The sequence below is a fragment of the Choloepus didactylus genome, chromosome 5 (assembly GCF_015220235.1).
Source record: "Choloepus didactylus isolate mChoDid1 chromosome 5, mChoDid1.pri, whole genome shotgun sequence".
Classification (NCBI taxonomy): domain Eukaryota; kingdom Metazoa; phylum Chordata; class Mammalia; order Pilosa; family Megalonychidae; genus Choloepus; species Choloepus didactylus.
This window is the reverse complement of record NC_051311.1, coordinates 133333545-133347232: the sequence shown is the minus strand read 5'-3', so window position 1 is coordinate 133347232 and position 13688 is coordinate 133333545. Positions and strand designations below refer to the sequence as shown.

Sequence of the window (13688 nt, the reverse complement as noted above, 5' to 3'; positions counted from 1 at the left end):
CTGCAGAAGATTAAAACACTTCCAATAGTTTAAAATTCGTTAGTTCATAATGATACTTAAGGAGTAAAAAATAGCCCTCTGTGGTCAATGTCGGATGATGCTGGGGAATAAACTCATTATTCTAAAAACTGGCATATAAAGAGAAAGAATCATTTATCCTGAATTTCCGGAACAAACTATCCTTCAGCATGACCAAATAATTGAAAACTTCCAGTAAAAAGTACAACCCTTGATGAAAAAATAGTTACAGATAACAATCATCAATGGCTGCTAAAATCATTTAGGTGCAACGTTCGTGAAAACTTTACAATGAATGAGTCAGACTAATAACACTTGAAATCAATGATCAGTTTTAAAATCTCAGAGAGAGACAAGATACTGTGTTCTGGCAGTACCATCTATAAGGTATTACAGGAAAAAAAAACTGAACCTGAACCTGAGGAAACCTTGACCTCTAATGACCATAAAAGGAAATATATGGAGATGAAGTCTATTAAGTAATACAATATACAGATAAAGTGACATGAGAAATAAACCAACCAAAAGGCAATGTATGGACCTAACTAGGATCCCGACTAGGAGCATTAATGGGACAATGTGGGATATGTGAACGCCAATGAATACTTTTCTATTAGAGATACACACCAAAGTATTTACAGTGAAATATTATGAATGGGATTTGTTTTAAAATAACTCAGAAAACAAAATACTGGCCACAGATTTGATAACTGTAAAACTTGGGTGATAGACATATGAGGGCTAATTATTCAATTCTCTCCTTTTGTGAATGAAGATTTCTGAAGTCAAAGGTTTAAACAAAGAAAAAGTAAATGACAAATCATTAAACTTACAAACCACCAATGAAATCCAAAAAATGATTAGTTTGGAATATAAGAAAAATTTCATATATAAATAAATATAAGGAAAAAAAGAGAACAGGGGATAGGGAAAGGGAAGGGAGTGACAGAAAATTAAATAAACAAGAGCAGGTGAGTACAGAAAATTTCCCAGTTGGACATCCTTTACCTTAAACCATGGAACGTACCTGCAGCTCCTGGGCAGTCTGTTCTATTTTCAGTTCTAATGCCTTGTAACTTTCAAGAAGAACCTCCTTCTCTGTTTTGAGCTTTTCATTTTCTTCAATCAGTTTCTGATCTTGCTTAATTTTTGCCAGGCTAACATTAGACCCTAAGTTAAAATCATCAACAGCCAAACTCTCCCTATTAAAAACAAATTCACTCATTTTAAAAACTAAACTGTGTAAGGCTAACAGAGATCAGAAATCTAAACTAAATTATATCAGGCTTTTTATACTACAATATAGCTGAAAGTCAATTTTGACAACCAATCTAAAACCCTGATCTCGTTCAACATTAAAAAATAATTTAATGCAAGCTAGATTTTATAATCGAAGATATACCTCAAAAACAATGCCTCTAACCCTTAAAAAAAAAAAAAAAAATTCCAACTTCCTCATAGCACTATCAACTCCAGCAAATACAGTGAAAGTATTAGTTTCTTCCCATCCCTCCTCCCACCCACCCACTCCATTTTGCAGTTTAGTTCCTTAAGCACTGTTAAAATCCCAACAAACAGCTACATCACCCAAGACATGATATCATGGCATGGCTTACAATACAAAAGTATGTGAATGTTTTGTTACATATAAACATCAAATCTGGCTTTCTGATTCGCGTTGTTAATTCAAAATAACCTAAAAAGTGAACTCCTTTTGGAATAATCAAATTTCATTACAATAAGTTTTCACTAGAAGAATAGCCTCTTTTGTTAAAAATGAAAAGGCAATTCACTGAAACGCATTTTAAAAATATTCTTACACACAGGAAAAACTTCAAAACATATTTAAAATTCTGACTGAGCCTTAATAATCCACAATTTGTAAGTTTAGATTTTTATTTTGATAAATATATTCAAAAGATTTGTCATGAAGGGTTGGCACATGAACTTTAAAGAAATTGGGAATAATTTTTCTTTCCAAACAGTTTTTCTGAAAATACTCCTGCTAATGCAGAGAGGAATGCATGCTTAAGAAAAAGAGAGATAATAAGTCAGTAAGAATCATCCCTCAAAATCAGTCACATGGTTAAGGACTAAAAAGTATAAGCCTTGACTTCTAGTCACTAAGACAAGGGCCTCTACCATGAATTAGAAATTAGTTAAAACTAAAAAGCCCACCACAATTGCACTCCCTTTATCCAGTGTATGGATAGATGAGTAGAAAAATGCGGACAAAACTAAATGAAAAACAGGGTGGGATGGGGGGTGTGGTTTGGGTGTGTTTTATCTTTATTTTTTATTCTGATTCTGATTGTTTCTGGTGTAAGGAAAATGTTCAAAAATAGACTGGGGTGATGAATGCCTAACTATATGATGGTACTGTGAACAGCTGATTGTACACCATGGATGACTGTATGGTATGTGAATATATCTCAAAAAAAAAAACGGAATTTAAAAAAAAAAAAAAAACCCCACCACAATCTTACTTTGGAAATGTCACATGATTTCCTGCATTATTTTCACTCTTCAAGTTAAGAGTCGGCCTCCCTCTTAAGCGCCCCTTTGGCCTGCTAAAGGCTGACTGGTTTGATCTGTGCCCCCACAATGGAATAGGACTTTTGAGGTTCCTGAGGGCAAGCTGACCAGGATCTGATTTTTTTTCCTCACAGACGTTAGTATTGGAAGCAAGTTTGCATTTTTCTGCAAATCCTTTCTTAACCACTTCTTCTCCTATATCCACACTGCCATACTCAGCCTGAGCAATAACTGTTCCATCTTGATAGGTTGCTTTAATTCTCATTTTTATCGCCTTTTCAAAAATCAAGCTCCCCAAAAAGGTTCTGCCCTAAGAAAGATAGGAAACAAATCACAAACCAGCTACACCAACAAGCTTTTCTTCTTTTATTTTACTTCCACCCATTTTTTCGCAAGGATTTTTTCATGCTGAAATCTCTGTAACTGTAGCCTTACCTTGCTGCTGCTATATGCACATACACTTCTGTATCTGTTTGAATGTATTCCAATTACACACTTGCTAAACGCTTCCTCTCCAGAAGTACAGCTAATACTTATACAGGCAGCCATATTCATAAGTTTTTAAATATGTACTAATTAAATATCACAAAATAAAAATTTTAAACCCTGCAGATTGTGCTTGTGATGACCATTTTGGACCCAATTAAATATAATGATGCCCTGAGGAGCTACAAGCACATAAGAATGGATTTCTGATATCTAGAAAAGGTGTTCAATTTCAACTAAACTTTAAGAATAATCTTAAAGACAGAACCAGGTACTCTGGTTTTAAAGTAAGACAACAGCAGGAGCAAAATCAGCAACTCAAAGCGTAAGCACAAAATGTTAACAAACTGAAATAAAGGAATATGAGATGTGAGAAATTTCTAAAATCAAAATTCTCAAATAATTTTGTTTAAAGGGATGATAGCTATATAACTGGCATATGAGAAGCCATATGAAAAATCAGGTGCTTTCTGACTTTTAAATATTGATTATCCATCCACAGCACTGAGCACAGATATACTCAAAACATATTTGGGAGTGAAAGGAATCTTGGAACTTAATTTTAATAAGAACTTGTCTCCTCCTCCAGAAAACTAAATTCCTAAAATTACTTTGATATGGTCTAATTTGACAATTATTCTTCTCTTCTCAGATTTCTCTAAGTTCCTTTCTTAATTTTACTCTGTACTAAAAAAGAAATTAATCATTTTTCATAATATATAAAGCACAAATTTGAAATAAAAGTGGATACTACTCAAATTTACTGGCTCATATCCTCCTTGGAATAGGGATGTAATCAACCTGATGGACCATATCTCTCTTGGAGGAAAGAGTGTTAATTTCAGTTAGATTACTACTAGAGGTATGTGAATAACAATATAGTTTATGCAAATAAAGCAAATCATACCGATAGTAATTGGAGAAACAAGTATAAAAATCAAACTAAAAACTAAAAAATGCAAGTTGGCTACATTAAAAAGGGAGGAAGGGCATGAGAGTGGGAGGGAGGGAGGGAAACTTCAAGGTCTAAGAAATGAAATAATATTGGTAGGGAGAAATTATTTTCTATTTTCTCTCTTTTTTTTTTTAACTATACCTCAGTATACATGGTAGACATGAGACCTAAGTAGGGATTCTTCAACTTTTTTGTGCCATAGGTTCCCTTATCAGTCTTGTGAACTGAATAGTGTTTTTAAATACATAAAATAAAATACATATTATTTTAAAGAAAATTATTACATGCGATACAATATAACCCAGGTTAAGAACCCCTGGGCCTAAAAGATGTAACTGAAGGAACAGAGGAGGAGATTCAAATTATATACCCTCAAGGATCTAACCATCACTAAAAAAAAAAATTGAAAAAAATAAACAATTTTTTTAATCCACAAGCCAAAATGGCGAGGTATTTTAAGTTAACAAAAACACAGGTCTTATAAACTTTTTAAAGCCTAAAATTTAGAAAGATATACATTATACTAAAAGGTTTGAATTCACCAAGAATACCAAAATAAAGAGCAAAGGTGGTCTAGAAGAAGTATGGAGAAAGAAGTATATTTATTCACTGTTGGTGGGGATGTAGAATTGTGCAACCGCTCTGGAGGGCAGTGTGGTGGTTCCTCAGGAAGCCAAATATAGAGTTGCCATATGATCCGGCAATCTCATTACTAGGTATATACTTGGAAAAACCAAAAACAGGGACACAAATAGACATTTGCACAGTGATGTTTATGGTGGCATTATTCATGACTGCCAATGGATGGAGGTGGCCCAAGGGTCCATCAACTGATGCAGGGAGGGGCGAACTGTGGTGTATACGTATGATGAAATATTGTGCAGCTGCAGGAAGGAATGAAGTTGTAATGCATGCAACAATGTGAATAATCTGTGAGGACATTATGTGGAGTGAAATGAGCCAGAAACAAAAGGACAAATATTGTATGGTCTCAGTAATATGAACTAACTATAACGAGCAAACTCAGACTTAAATTCAAGAACACAGGTTATCAGGAGACAGAAAGAGGACAGAGATTGGAAAATTGATGCTTTAAGGAGTACAGAATGTTTACTAAGTTTGACTGTAAAGGTTAAGAAATGGATAGCACAATACTGTGTTACGGTAACACAATATTGTAAGTGTAATTAATAAAGTTGAGTGTGGGTAGGGCTGAAAGAGGAAGATTAGGGTCGTGTATGTCACCAGAAGGAAAGCTACAGGATAAAAACTGGGACTGTACAACTTAGTGAAACCTAGAGTGGATGATGATGGTGGTTAATTGTACAAATATAAGGAAAGTTTTTATGTGAACTAGAACAAACGTATGTCACTATTACAAGATGTTAATAATGAGGTGGTATGTGGGAAAAATTCAATTAATGCAAACTAAGGTCTACAGTTAACAGTAAGATTACAATATTCTTTCATTAACTGTAACAAAGGCACTATACCAAAGCTAAATGTCAATGATAGATGGGTATAAGGGAGAGAAATGGATTTTTTTTTCTTTCTTTTCAGAAGAAATGGAAATATTCTTACAGAGATTGTGGTGGTGGATGCATAACTATGTGATTATACCTAGAGCCACTGATTGTACACTTAGGATGGACTGAATAAAACTGCCAAAAAAAAAAAAAAAAAAAGGTCCAGAAGGCATCACTAATTAAATGGGATCAAGCAGGCAAGGCCAACAAACTTATAATTTAATTCAGTGAACACAACACATAAAGATTTTTAGCAATGAAAATGAAGTTTTCTGGTTTAACCTCTTTTAACAAAACCCTTGGTTTCAACCCCTACCACTGAAAGTCTACCTAAAATTCAACTTCTACCTCTAACCAATGTTAACTGAAACAGGGGTTTGAAAATTATTACTGGAATATGTGGAACTCTTAATATTTTAAGAAACTGTCTTTGGGCAACATATGAAATCAAATGAAAATAATCTACTTTCTACAAAAGTTCCAATTACCTAAAGTTAAATGTTCTGAACGTACACTGCTCCTCACTTAGATTTTTATGTAGAAATCTGACTTTTCAATCTCTCTTTGAAGTCATACTCCTTTGTTTATGTTCACTAATCATGATATGAACAAAGTTGTTCAACCAGATTCTCCCCGAGTCACATACAACCACAAAGACCGAACAATGAACTTGCAATAAAATCTGAGTTTTCTTCAATTCTCACTAACAAAAAGAATGACAGGGGAGATGACATATGGTGTTTTAATACACTTTGTCATAAACACATGCTATATATATTTTTAAATGTGAAATATTTAATTTTATAGTGAAAAACATATTTCCAATCCAATCTTCCGAACTGGAACTATACATGTATTTTTTAACATATTTAGGTATTTGAATAATAAATTTACATTTTAGATAAATCTGGTCATTGGTTTAGAAAGCATATATCTTTCAATCATTCAAAAAAAAATGTCACTTTTCTAAGATATATCTCATTTTGTTTTCCAAAAAGGTAAGCTTTATTCAGAAGCAAGAAAGCATCATTTGCTTTCTACTTTGTTCCACTTAAACTTGTCTGGATATCAGAAAACAGGCTAAAGGGTCTGAAACTGTTGAACCCTAATTCCAATCTCTAGTTCTCATTCCTGATTTTACATATAATTTTTAAAGTATGTAAGGCATATGGGACATAATTTAATTTGCCTTTAATCTTCAGCAATTTGTAACCATCATTCTGAATGTCAATGCCAACTATGCTGCAGCATAAGTGTGCTGAAGTTACTTCAGCATCTAGAATACCTTCTGGAAATGTCTTTTTTTTTTTAAACTGAATCCCTACTAATAATTCATTCATTTATTCATTCATTCATTCATATGCTAGATAAGTTAGACAGCTCATCTAATACCTATAGGTAGGGGGAGGAAGATGAGGCATATTAAAATGAATTAAAATACAGTCCTTGTCTTTATCAAGCTCACTGTCCATAAAGTACTAAAAGAAGTACAATTCTATATACCACATACCACATATACTGAGTGACTAAAACAGCTGCAGAGAAAATGACAGTGGGCATTAGCAAAGACTTCATACAGGAAATTACACTTGAGGCTTGAGTAGAGAATTAATTAATAAGCATGGACTTTCTAGGCAGAGATATTCAAGAACAACTTTTTTTCCAGGCTAAAGGAAGGAGAGCCTAACGGCAGCTCTAGCCTTAAGTCCTGCCCTCTTCTCAACCGGTCTGGGAAGGAGGTAGCACCTTTTGGGGGAAAGGGGATAGGGAATAAAGACTGGGCCCTACATGGTCTTGGTGGTAGTGGTGGGAAAATTACAATAAAGAAACTACATCATTTAAAATAAAATTGTAGTTTTACAATGATATCTATTCTTTGCTTTTATTTATAAAAATCTGAGTTCAATATATAGAAATGTTTCTTATAAATAAGTATAGAGCAGATAAAATGAAACCCAATACACCTACAAGTTCTCAAAAATAAGAGGCAAATATAAAGTACTGAATTACTGTTCCTTATAATACTGATTAAATAATTTTGCACATGAGCCACTTGAGCTGCTAAATAAAACAATTACAAACCCGATTACAATGTAATATCCCTTACAGTACAACCAACCATTAAAATAACTATCATGACTGCACAGATTTTAAAAGGAGGTAGTATTCCTATAACTCTACCCCAAATTATTCAATTTTTCCCAGAATTAAGTTATTAACCCAAAATTCAATGGAAATGAATATAAACTAGAATCTAAATTAACAGGATATCACTGTCAATTATTACATTAAGCAGTGTAAGTCTCTGTCAAAATGATAAAATCTAATAAATTACAACTCTACTAATTTGCAATTTGTGATATTTATAGCTAGAGTTTTCATTTAATAAATATATTTCAAAACCAAAAGCAAACAGAAAAATTGTATTCACCATTTTCTCTTATCATTTAAGAAACGATCCTTTTAAGTTTTCACATCAGAAAAAACTATTCAAATTTATTCAGCATATATATATACATGTTCAAGAACCACTACCTAGCTAAGTTGGGCACAAATAACATTATTATATAATATCTTTTGAATTATTCTATAATTCATATTAATATATAGACTTAAATAAAACAAAATGAATAACTATGCTTATATTTTGTTTCAAGCTCATAGCTTTACTTTCATTAATAAAAATATTGATACTCTGTGACTTGCCTGATCAAACTGGGTAACGTCTTGGCCGGAAGGAATTTGTAGTCCCCAAAGTCTGTACTTTTTGGCAACACTGGAAAACTGCAGATCCAAAGAAATTTCAACCATATCAGATCGGTTTAGAATTTCTGTATTTCCATAGTCAATGTACCTCACCAGACACTGGAAAAAGATAAGAAAAAAAACTAATACTGAACTTAGATTAAATATATCCAAAGAAACCACCAATTTGCTGCTTTCTGTCAATTACCTGTAAATCAAGATAGCATTTTACTTCAAATTGACAAAATGCATTCAGCAACAGAACTTTAGCAATAACCTCAAAACAAAAAAAGTCTATAGCCCAGGAGGTTAACAGTGATGTCTATATTTGGAACTAGTCAAATTCCATCAGTAATGAGTAATTATGCTTATATTTTGTTTCAAGCTCATAGCCATTTTCTTGTTATGGCTTTTATTTAACAATTGATATTTTAAATAAGCATAAGCCCATGAACCTTACAGCCTTCTCCTAGCTCTCTTAATGTTAAAATCACTCAACATTCTTAGGTTCAAGTTGGAAAAAATAAGATCTAAAAAGAAAGCAAAATTATCAACCTTCCTTTGACAAAGTTGAGCCTATTCTAGCTTCCAGACCTTGAAAACAACTCAAATTCACCCTTATCTTCAATTGTATATTGTTTAAGAAATATAAACAAAAATAGTGTATTACAAAGTCAAAAATCATCTTGCTCCTTAATTTAAAAAGCTAACGCCAACCCAAAAGCAAATACAAAGTATCATCTCTGGTTGTCATATTATGGAGAAAAGCTCTATTAAAAAGGTCTCTTTCACTAAGATAAACCATTACCTATGACAGTAATAAGTCATGAGATATATACATATACGTTATTCAAAGCAATACTCACATTGCTTCTCATCATCTCCTTATTAAACCAAGAAAAATATTTATAAGATACATAAAATACTACATAATATATTATAAAATAATATAAATATAGAAAAAACACTAAAGGAAAGTCAACAGAGATGCTTTTAAACAGTCTGTAATGTGCATCTGCCACCAAATAGTTATTCAGAATCCTATATCCCCATATCCTCTTAAAAATCTCCCACAAGTCCACAGAATTAAAAAAACAAAATAGCTCAACACCTAGGCACAAGAAAGTGGCAAGCCAATCTTCGTTATTAACAATATTCATATCAACTAAGTAAAAAATAAACCTAACTTCAGGATCAATCAAATGTTCCATTCCTACTTATCAATTTTAATGGAATGATCGTTTTAAAGTTACTTATTAGCAAAAACTGAACACTTCTAAGAATTGGGTGCAAAGAACCAACTGGTCACCAAATATAATCCACAAATTGTATAATTTATTCTTGGACAACCTGGGGTGATAATATTACAATTTATCTTCAGAAGAGAACACTATTCCTGCATCTGAATTTTTTAAAGCAACTAATTTCTTTTGTGTTCACTGGGGGAAAAGTATGTTTTAAGTAATTTTTAAGTTCATCAAAGGAGATCTTATTACTACTATGAATAGGCAAGGAAGGACAAAACAAACATCAAGTTTTGCAACCAGAATATGCATTCCACATGGCAAAAGAATACTTGTATCCTGCCTTTTCATCACTGATGATTTGCAATACTTTGCACCTGTACCAACATTTATCTTCAGAAAATAATCCACCATAAATCTACAAAGAGAAAAAGAAAGCAAAATTATTAGAATTTTAATGAGGTGAAGCATGCTATGTAGATCAGAATAATGATTAGCAGTAAGTACTACCGAATGTGTCAATAGGCATTTTATACATAATCATTTATTACACACAAAAACCTATAAAGCATTGTACTTCGTTTTCACCATTATATGCCCAAACCCATAACTAGCAGCAGAACCAAGAGTCAAACTCAGTCAAGTCAATCTGATATTGTGCTATTTTGCCTCTCCAAAGAAAGAAAAAGAAAAAAAAGGAGGAAAAGGACAGAAAAAAAAAAAAAAAAAGATTTAAAATCATACTGTTTTAATGTTTGGAGACATCAACAGTACAAATAATTGTCTTTAAACAAACACACCAAGTACATGCCACTAAGTCTAATTCTCAACAACCAGGATGGAATCCATATTTCCCACTAAGAAAATTTTATACTTTTTACTTTATACACAAGGATTTTAGTTTTTAAAAGTGGATAAAATGAAATACAATAATATCCTTAATATTGAATTTTAATTTATTTTAAATTCTACTTTAGTAATATTTAATTAAAGAACAAAGAAAAATATTTAAGCATTAAATCAGTTTCTCAACTTTAGCACTACTGACAGTGGGCCAGATAATCACTCCTCTCTGCCCTGCCTCCACAGCCAAAATAACTTTAAATAATGAATTTTCAATGGGGACAATATCATCCTGTGCTGGTTTGAATGTATTATGTCCCCCAGAAAAAGCCATATTCTTTGATGCAGTCTTGTGGGGCAGACATTTTGGTGCTGATTAGATTTGCATGGAAATGCGCCCACCCAACTATAGGTGATAACTCTGATGAGATATTCCCATGGAGGCGTGGCCCCACCCATTCAGGGTGGGCCTTGATCAGTGGAGCCATACAAATGAGCTGACAGGCAGAAGGAACTCAGTGCAGCTGCAAGTGACATTTTGAAGAGGAGCTACAGCCAAGAGGGACACTTTGAAGAAAGCACAGGAGCTGCAGATGAGAGAGAGTTTGAAGATGGCCATTGAAAGCAGACTCTTGCTCCAGAGAAGGAGAGGACAAATATCCCAAATGCAACTAAGAGTGATATCTTTGAGGAACTGCATCCTAGAGAGGAATATCCTGGGAGAAAGCCATTTTGAAACCAGAACTTTGGAGCAGACGCCAGCCACATGCCTCCCCAGCTAACAGATTTTCCAGACACCACTGGCCACCATCCTAGTGAAGGTACCCGATTGCTGATGTGTTACCTTGGACACTTTATGGCCTTAAGACTGTAACTGTGTAACCAAATAAACCCCCTTTATAAAAGCCAATCCATTTCTGGTGTTTTGCATTCCAGCAGCATTAGCAAACTAGAACACATCCTCAGGAAGATGAAAATTGGTTCTTGAAGTGGGGTGCTGGGGTATACCTTAGATATTACAACAGTTTGTAGCCTTCCAAAGCTCAAACCTACCAGACAACATAAACAGATACACAGTATATCTGTGGTATTAAAATTTCATTGGGGTGGGGGGCGTGGGATAGGGAAAAAAAAGTCTAAAAAGTCTCCTATAGGGGCAATAATGACAAAAGACTGAGGAACACTACTTTAAGTGATCAAGTACAAAGTTAATTTTATATCACTCTAAGATAAATTCATAGACTTCCTTTTAATGTAATTTTATTGGGATATATTCACACACCAAACAATCCATCCAAAGAATACAATCAATGGTTCACAGTATCATCACATAGTTGTGCATTCATCACCATGATCAATTTTAGAATATTTGGACTACTCCAGAAAAAGAAATAAAAAGAAAAAAGAAAACCCCAAACATCTCATACCTCTTACCCACCCCCCACTTTATTAACCCCTAGTATTGCACTATACCCAATTTAAAAATTTACAATAAAGGTAGATTAACTAAAATGGTATAGTATTGTCGAGATAGATATATAGATCAGTGAAACAGAATAAAACATTCAAAAGAAGATCCATACAAACATGGGCAACAAGGCTTACTGGATTACAGCTCAACAATTTCCAGTATTTTCTTCTACCTATTCTTATACACTAAAAACTAAAAAAAAAAAATCTACATAATGAGTCAGTAGTCATAATCATTTGTTAAATCCTAATTTCTCACTTACACCTCTTCCCTATCATTTGATCTTTCTCTCAATCTTCAGGGATATCTGGGCAATGACCATTTTAACTTCTTGGTGCTGGAAAAGGGTATTGACCTTATGGGGTATATGAATGAAACTGGTTGATATTCTTAGAGAGACTGGTAATTCTGGGTTTCAGCGTTTATCTGGAATAGAAGCAATCTGGAAGCCTTAAGTTTCTGAAAAAATAAACTTACCAGGTAAAACACTTCTGGAGTCTTAGATAGAGCCCAGGGTATTCTTTAAGGTTTTCAGGAATGCTGTTGGTTGGGGCTTGGCATGATGTGTCAATCTGCAATATCTGGCTGAAGATTGCATAAGAGTAAGCTCCACAATGATTTCCTGACCCTCTCTGAAATCTTTTAGCCACTGAAACTTAATTTTGTTCCATTTCTTTTCCCCCTTCTGGTCAAGAAGCCATTCTCTATCCCAAGATGTCAGAGCCAGGCTCATTCCTGGGAGTCATGTCCCATGTTGCCAGGGAGACTGACACCCCTGGGAGTCGTGTCCCATGTAGGTGGGGGGAGGATAGTGAGTTTATTTGCAGAATTGGCTTAGAAAGAGAGGTCACATCTGAGAAACAAAACAGCTTCTCTAGGGGTAACTCTTAGGCATAATTATAAGTAGGCTTAGTTTAGCCATTGCAGAGGTAAGTTTAGTAAGGGCAAGCCTCAACATCAAGGGCTTGGCTTATTAACCTGGGAGTCCCTAATGATTGAGAGAGCATCAGAAATTCCTCAGGTGGGAAAGTTTAATCGTCTCCTCAAGGGAACTTCGCAAATACTTCTTTGCTTTTTGCCCAAAATACTCTGGAATGTATCAGGATATTACCTTAACCTGTTCAGAATAACAAGATCTCATTCCCTATTCAAGGTTTCATGTAATTATGTTTAAATTAACTGACCAGACAGGTTAAATTAGTGTGCCACAGAAAATTTAAATTTTGGACCAAATAAACATCTCTTCCTTTGGTTTCACACAAAAGTTGAAGTTTTAAAATACAGACAATATCATCCTTTACCCTGTATTCTTATTTACCTTATTCCTAACCAGATCAGCTTCATTCATATCTCTAATTGAAGTCTGATCTCCTTTCCAGCTTCTTTAATAGTTGCTGTATGGAGTAACGCAGACTTTCAGAGCTGCAGAACTCTAACTCTGAGTCTCAGGTATCACACAGATACCCAAAAGTGCAGGGAACGACCAGATTATGCACAAAGAGCACAGTATCTCATAATTTAGACATAACAGTTAAAACTCAGGAATAGATGTGACTGCTGTAAGAGCTTACAATCTAGGAACCTTTACAATGAGCCTTATTGAACATTCTGTATACAGATTTACTTTAAAATAAAATTAATTCAAACCGTGAAGCCTAAAAACTTGCAATTACCCAAAGAAACAAAGTACAAATCAGCTGAGACACACAAATGGATAACTAACAATGCAAATATTATAAACAATATGTATGTTCAACTAGCACATAAGTGCCTTCAGGAACATTCAATAATTGGAAAGCAAAAGCAAGCACTAATGGCACAGAATCCTCTTCCAACTATCTTTCTTCATGTTTCAGTAAGCAAAC

The 13688-nt window shown here is 33.9% G+C and overlaps 1 protein-coding gene across 1 annotated transcript in view; it reads right to left on the bottom strand.

Moving 5' to 3' along the window:
* STK31 (serine/threonine kinase 31) overlaps nt 1–13688 on the bottom strand; it is a 165222-nt gene that overhangs the window by 107201 nt on the left and 44333 nt on the right. Inside the window, exons 5-8 of the mRNA XM_037837525.1 lie at nt 9853–9927; nt 8227–8385; nt 2505–2863; nt 1046–1220 (exon numbers count right to left, since the gene is read on the bottom strand). Of these exons, the coding sequence (XP_037693453.1) occupies nt 1046–1220; nt 2505–2863; nt 8227–8385; nt 9853–9927 (768 nt within the window). The remainder of the gene's footprint in view (nt 1–1045; nt 1221–2504; nt 2864–8226; nt 8386–9852; nt 9928–13688) is intronic.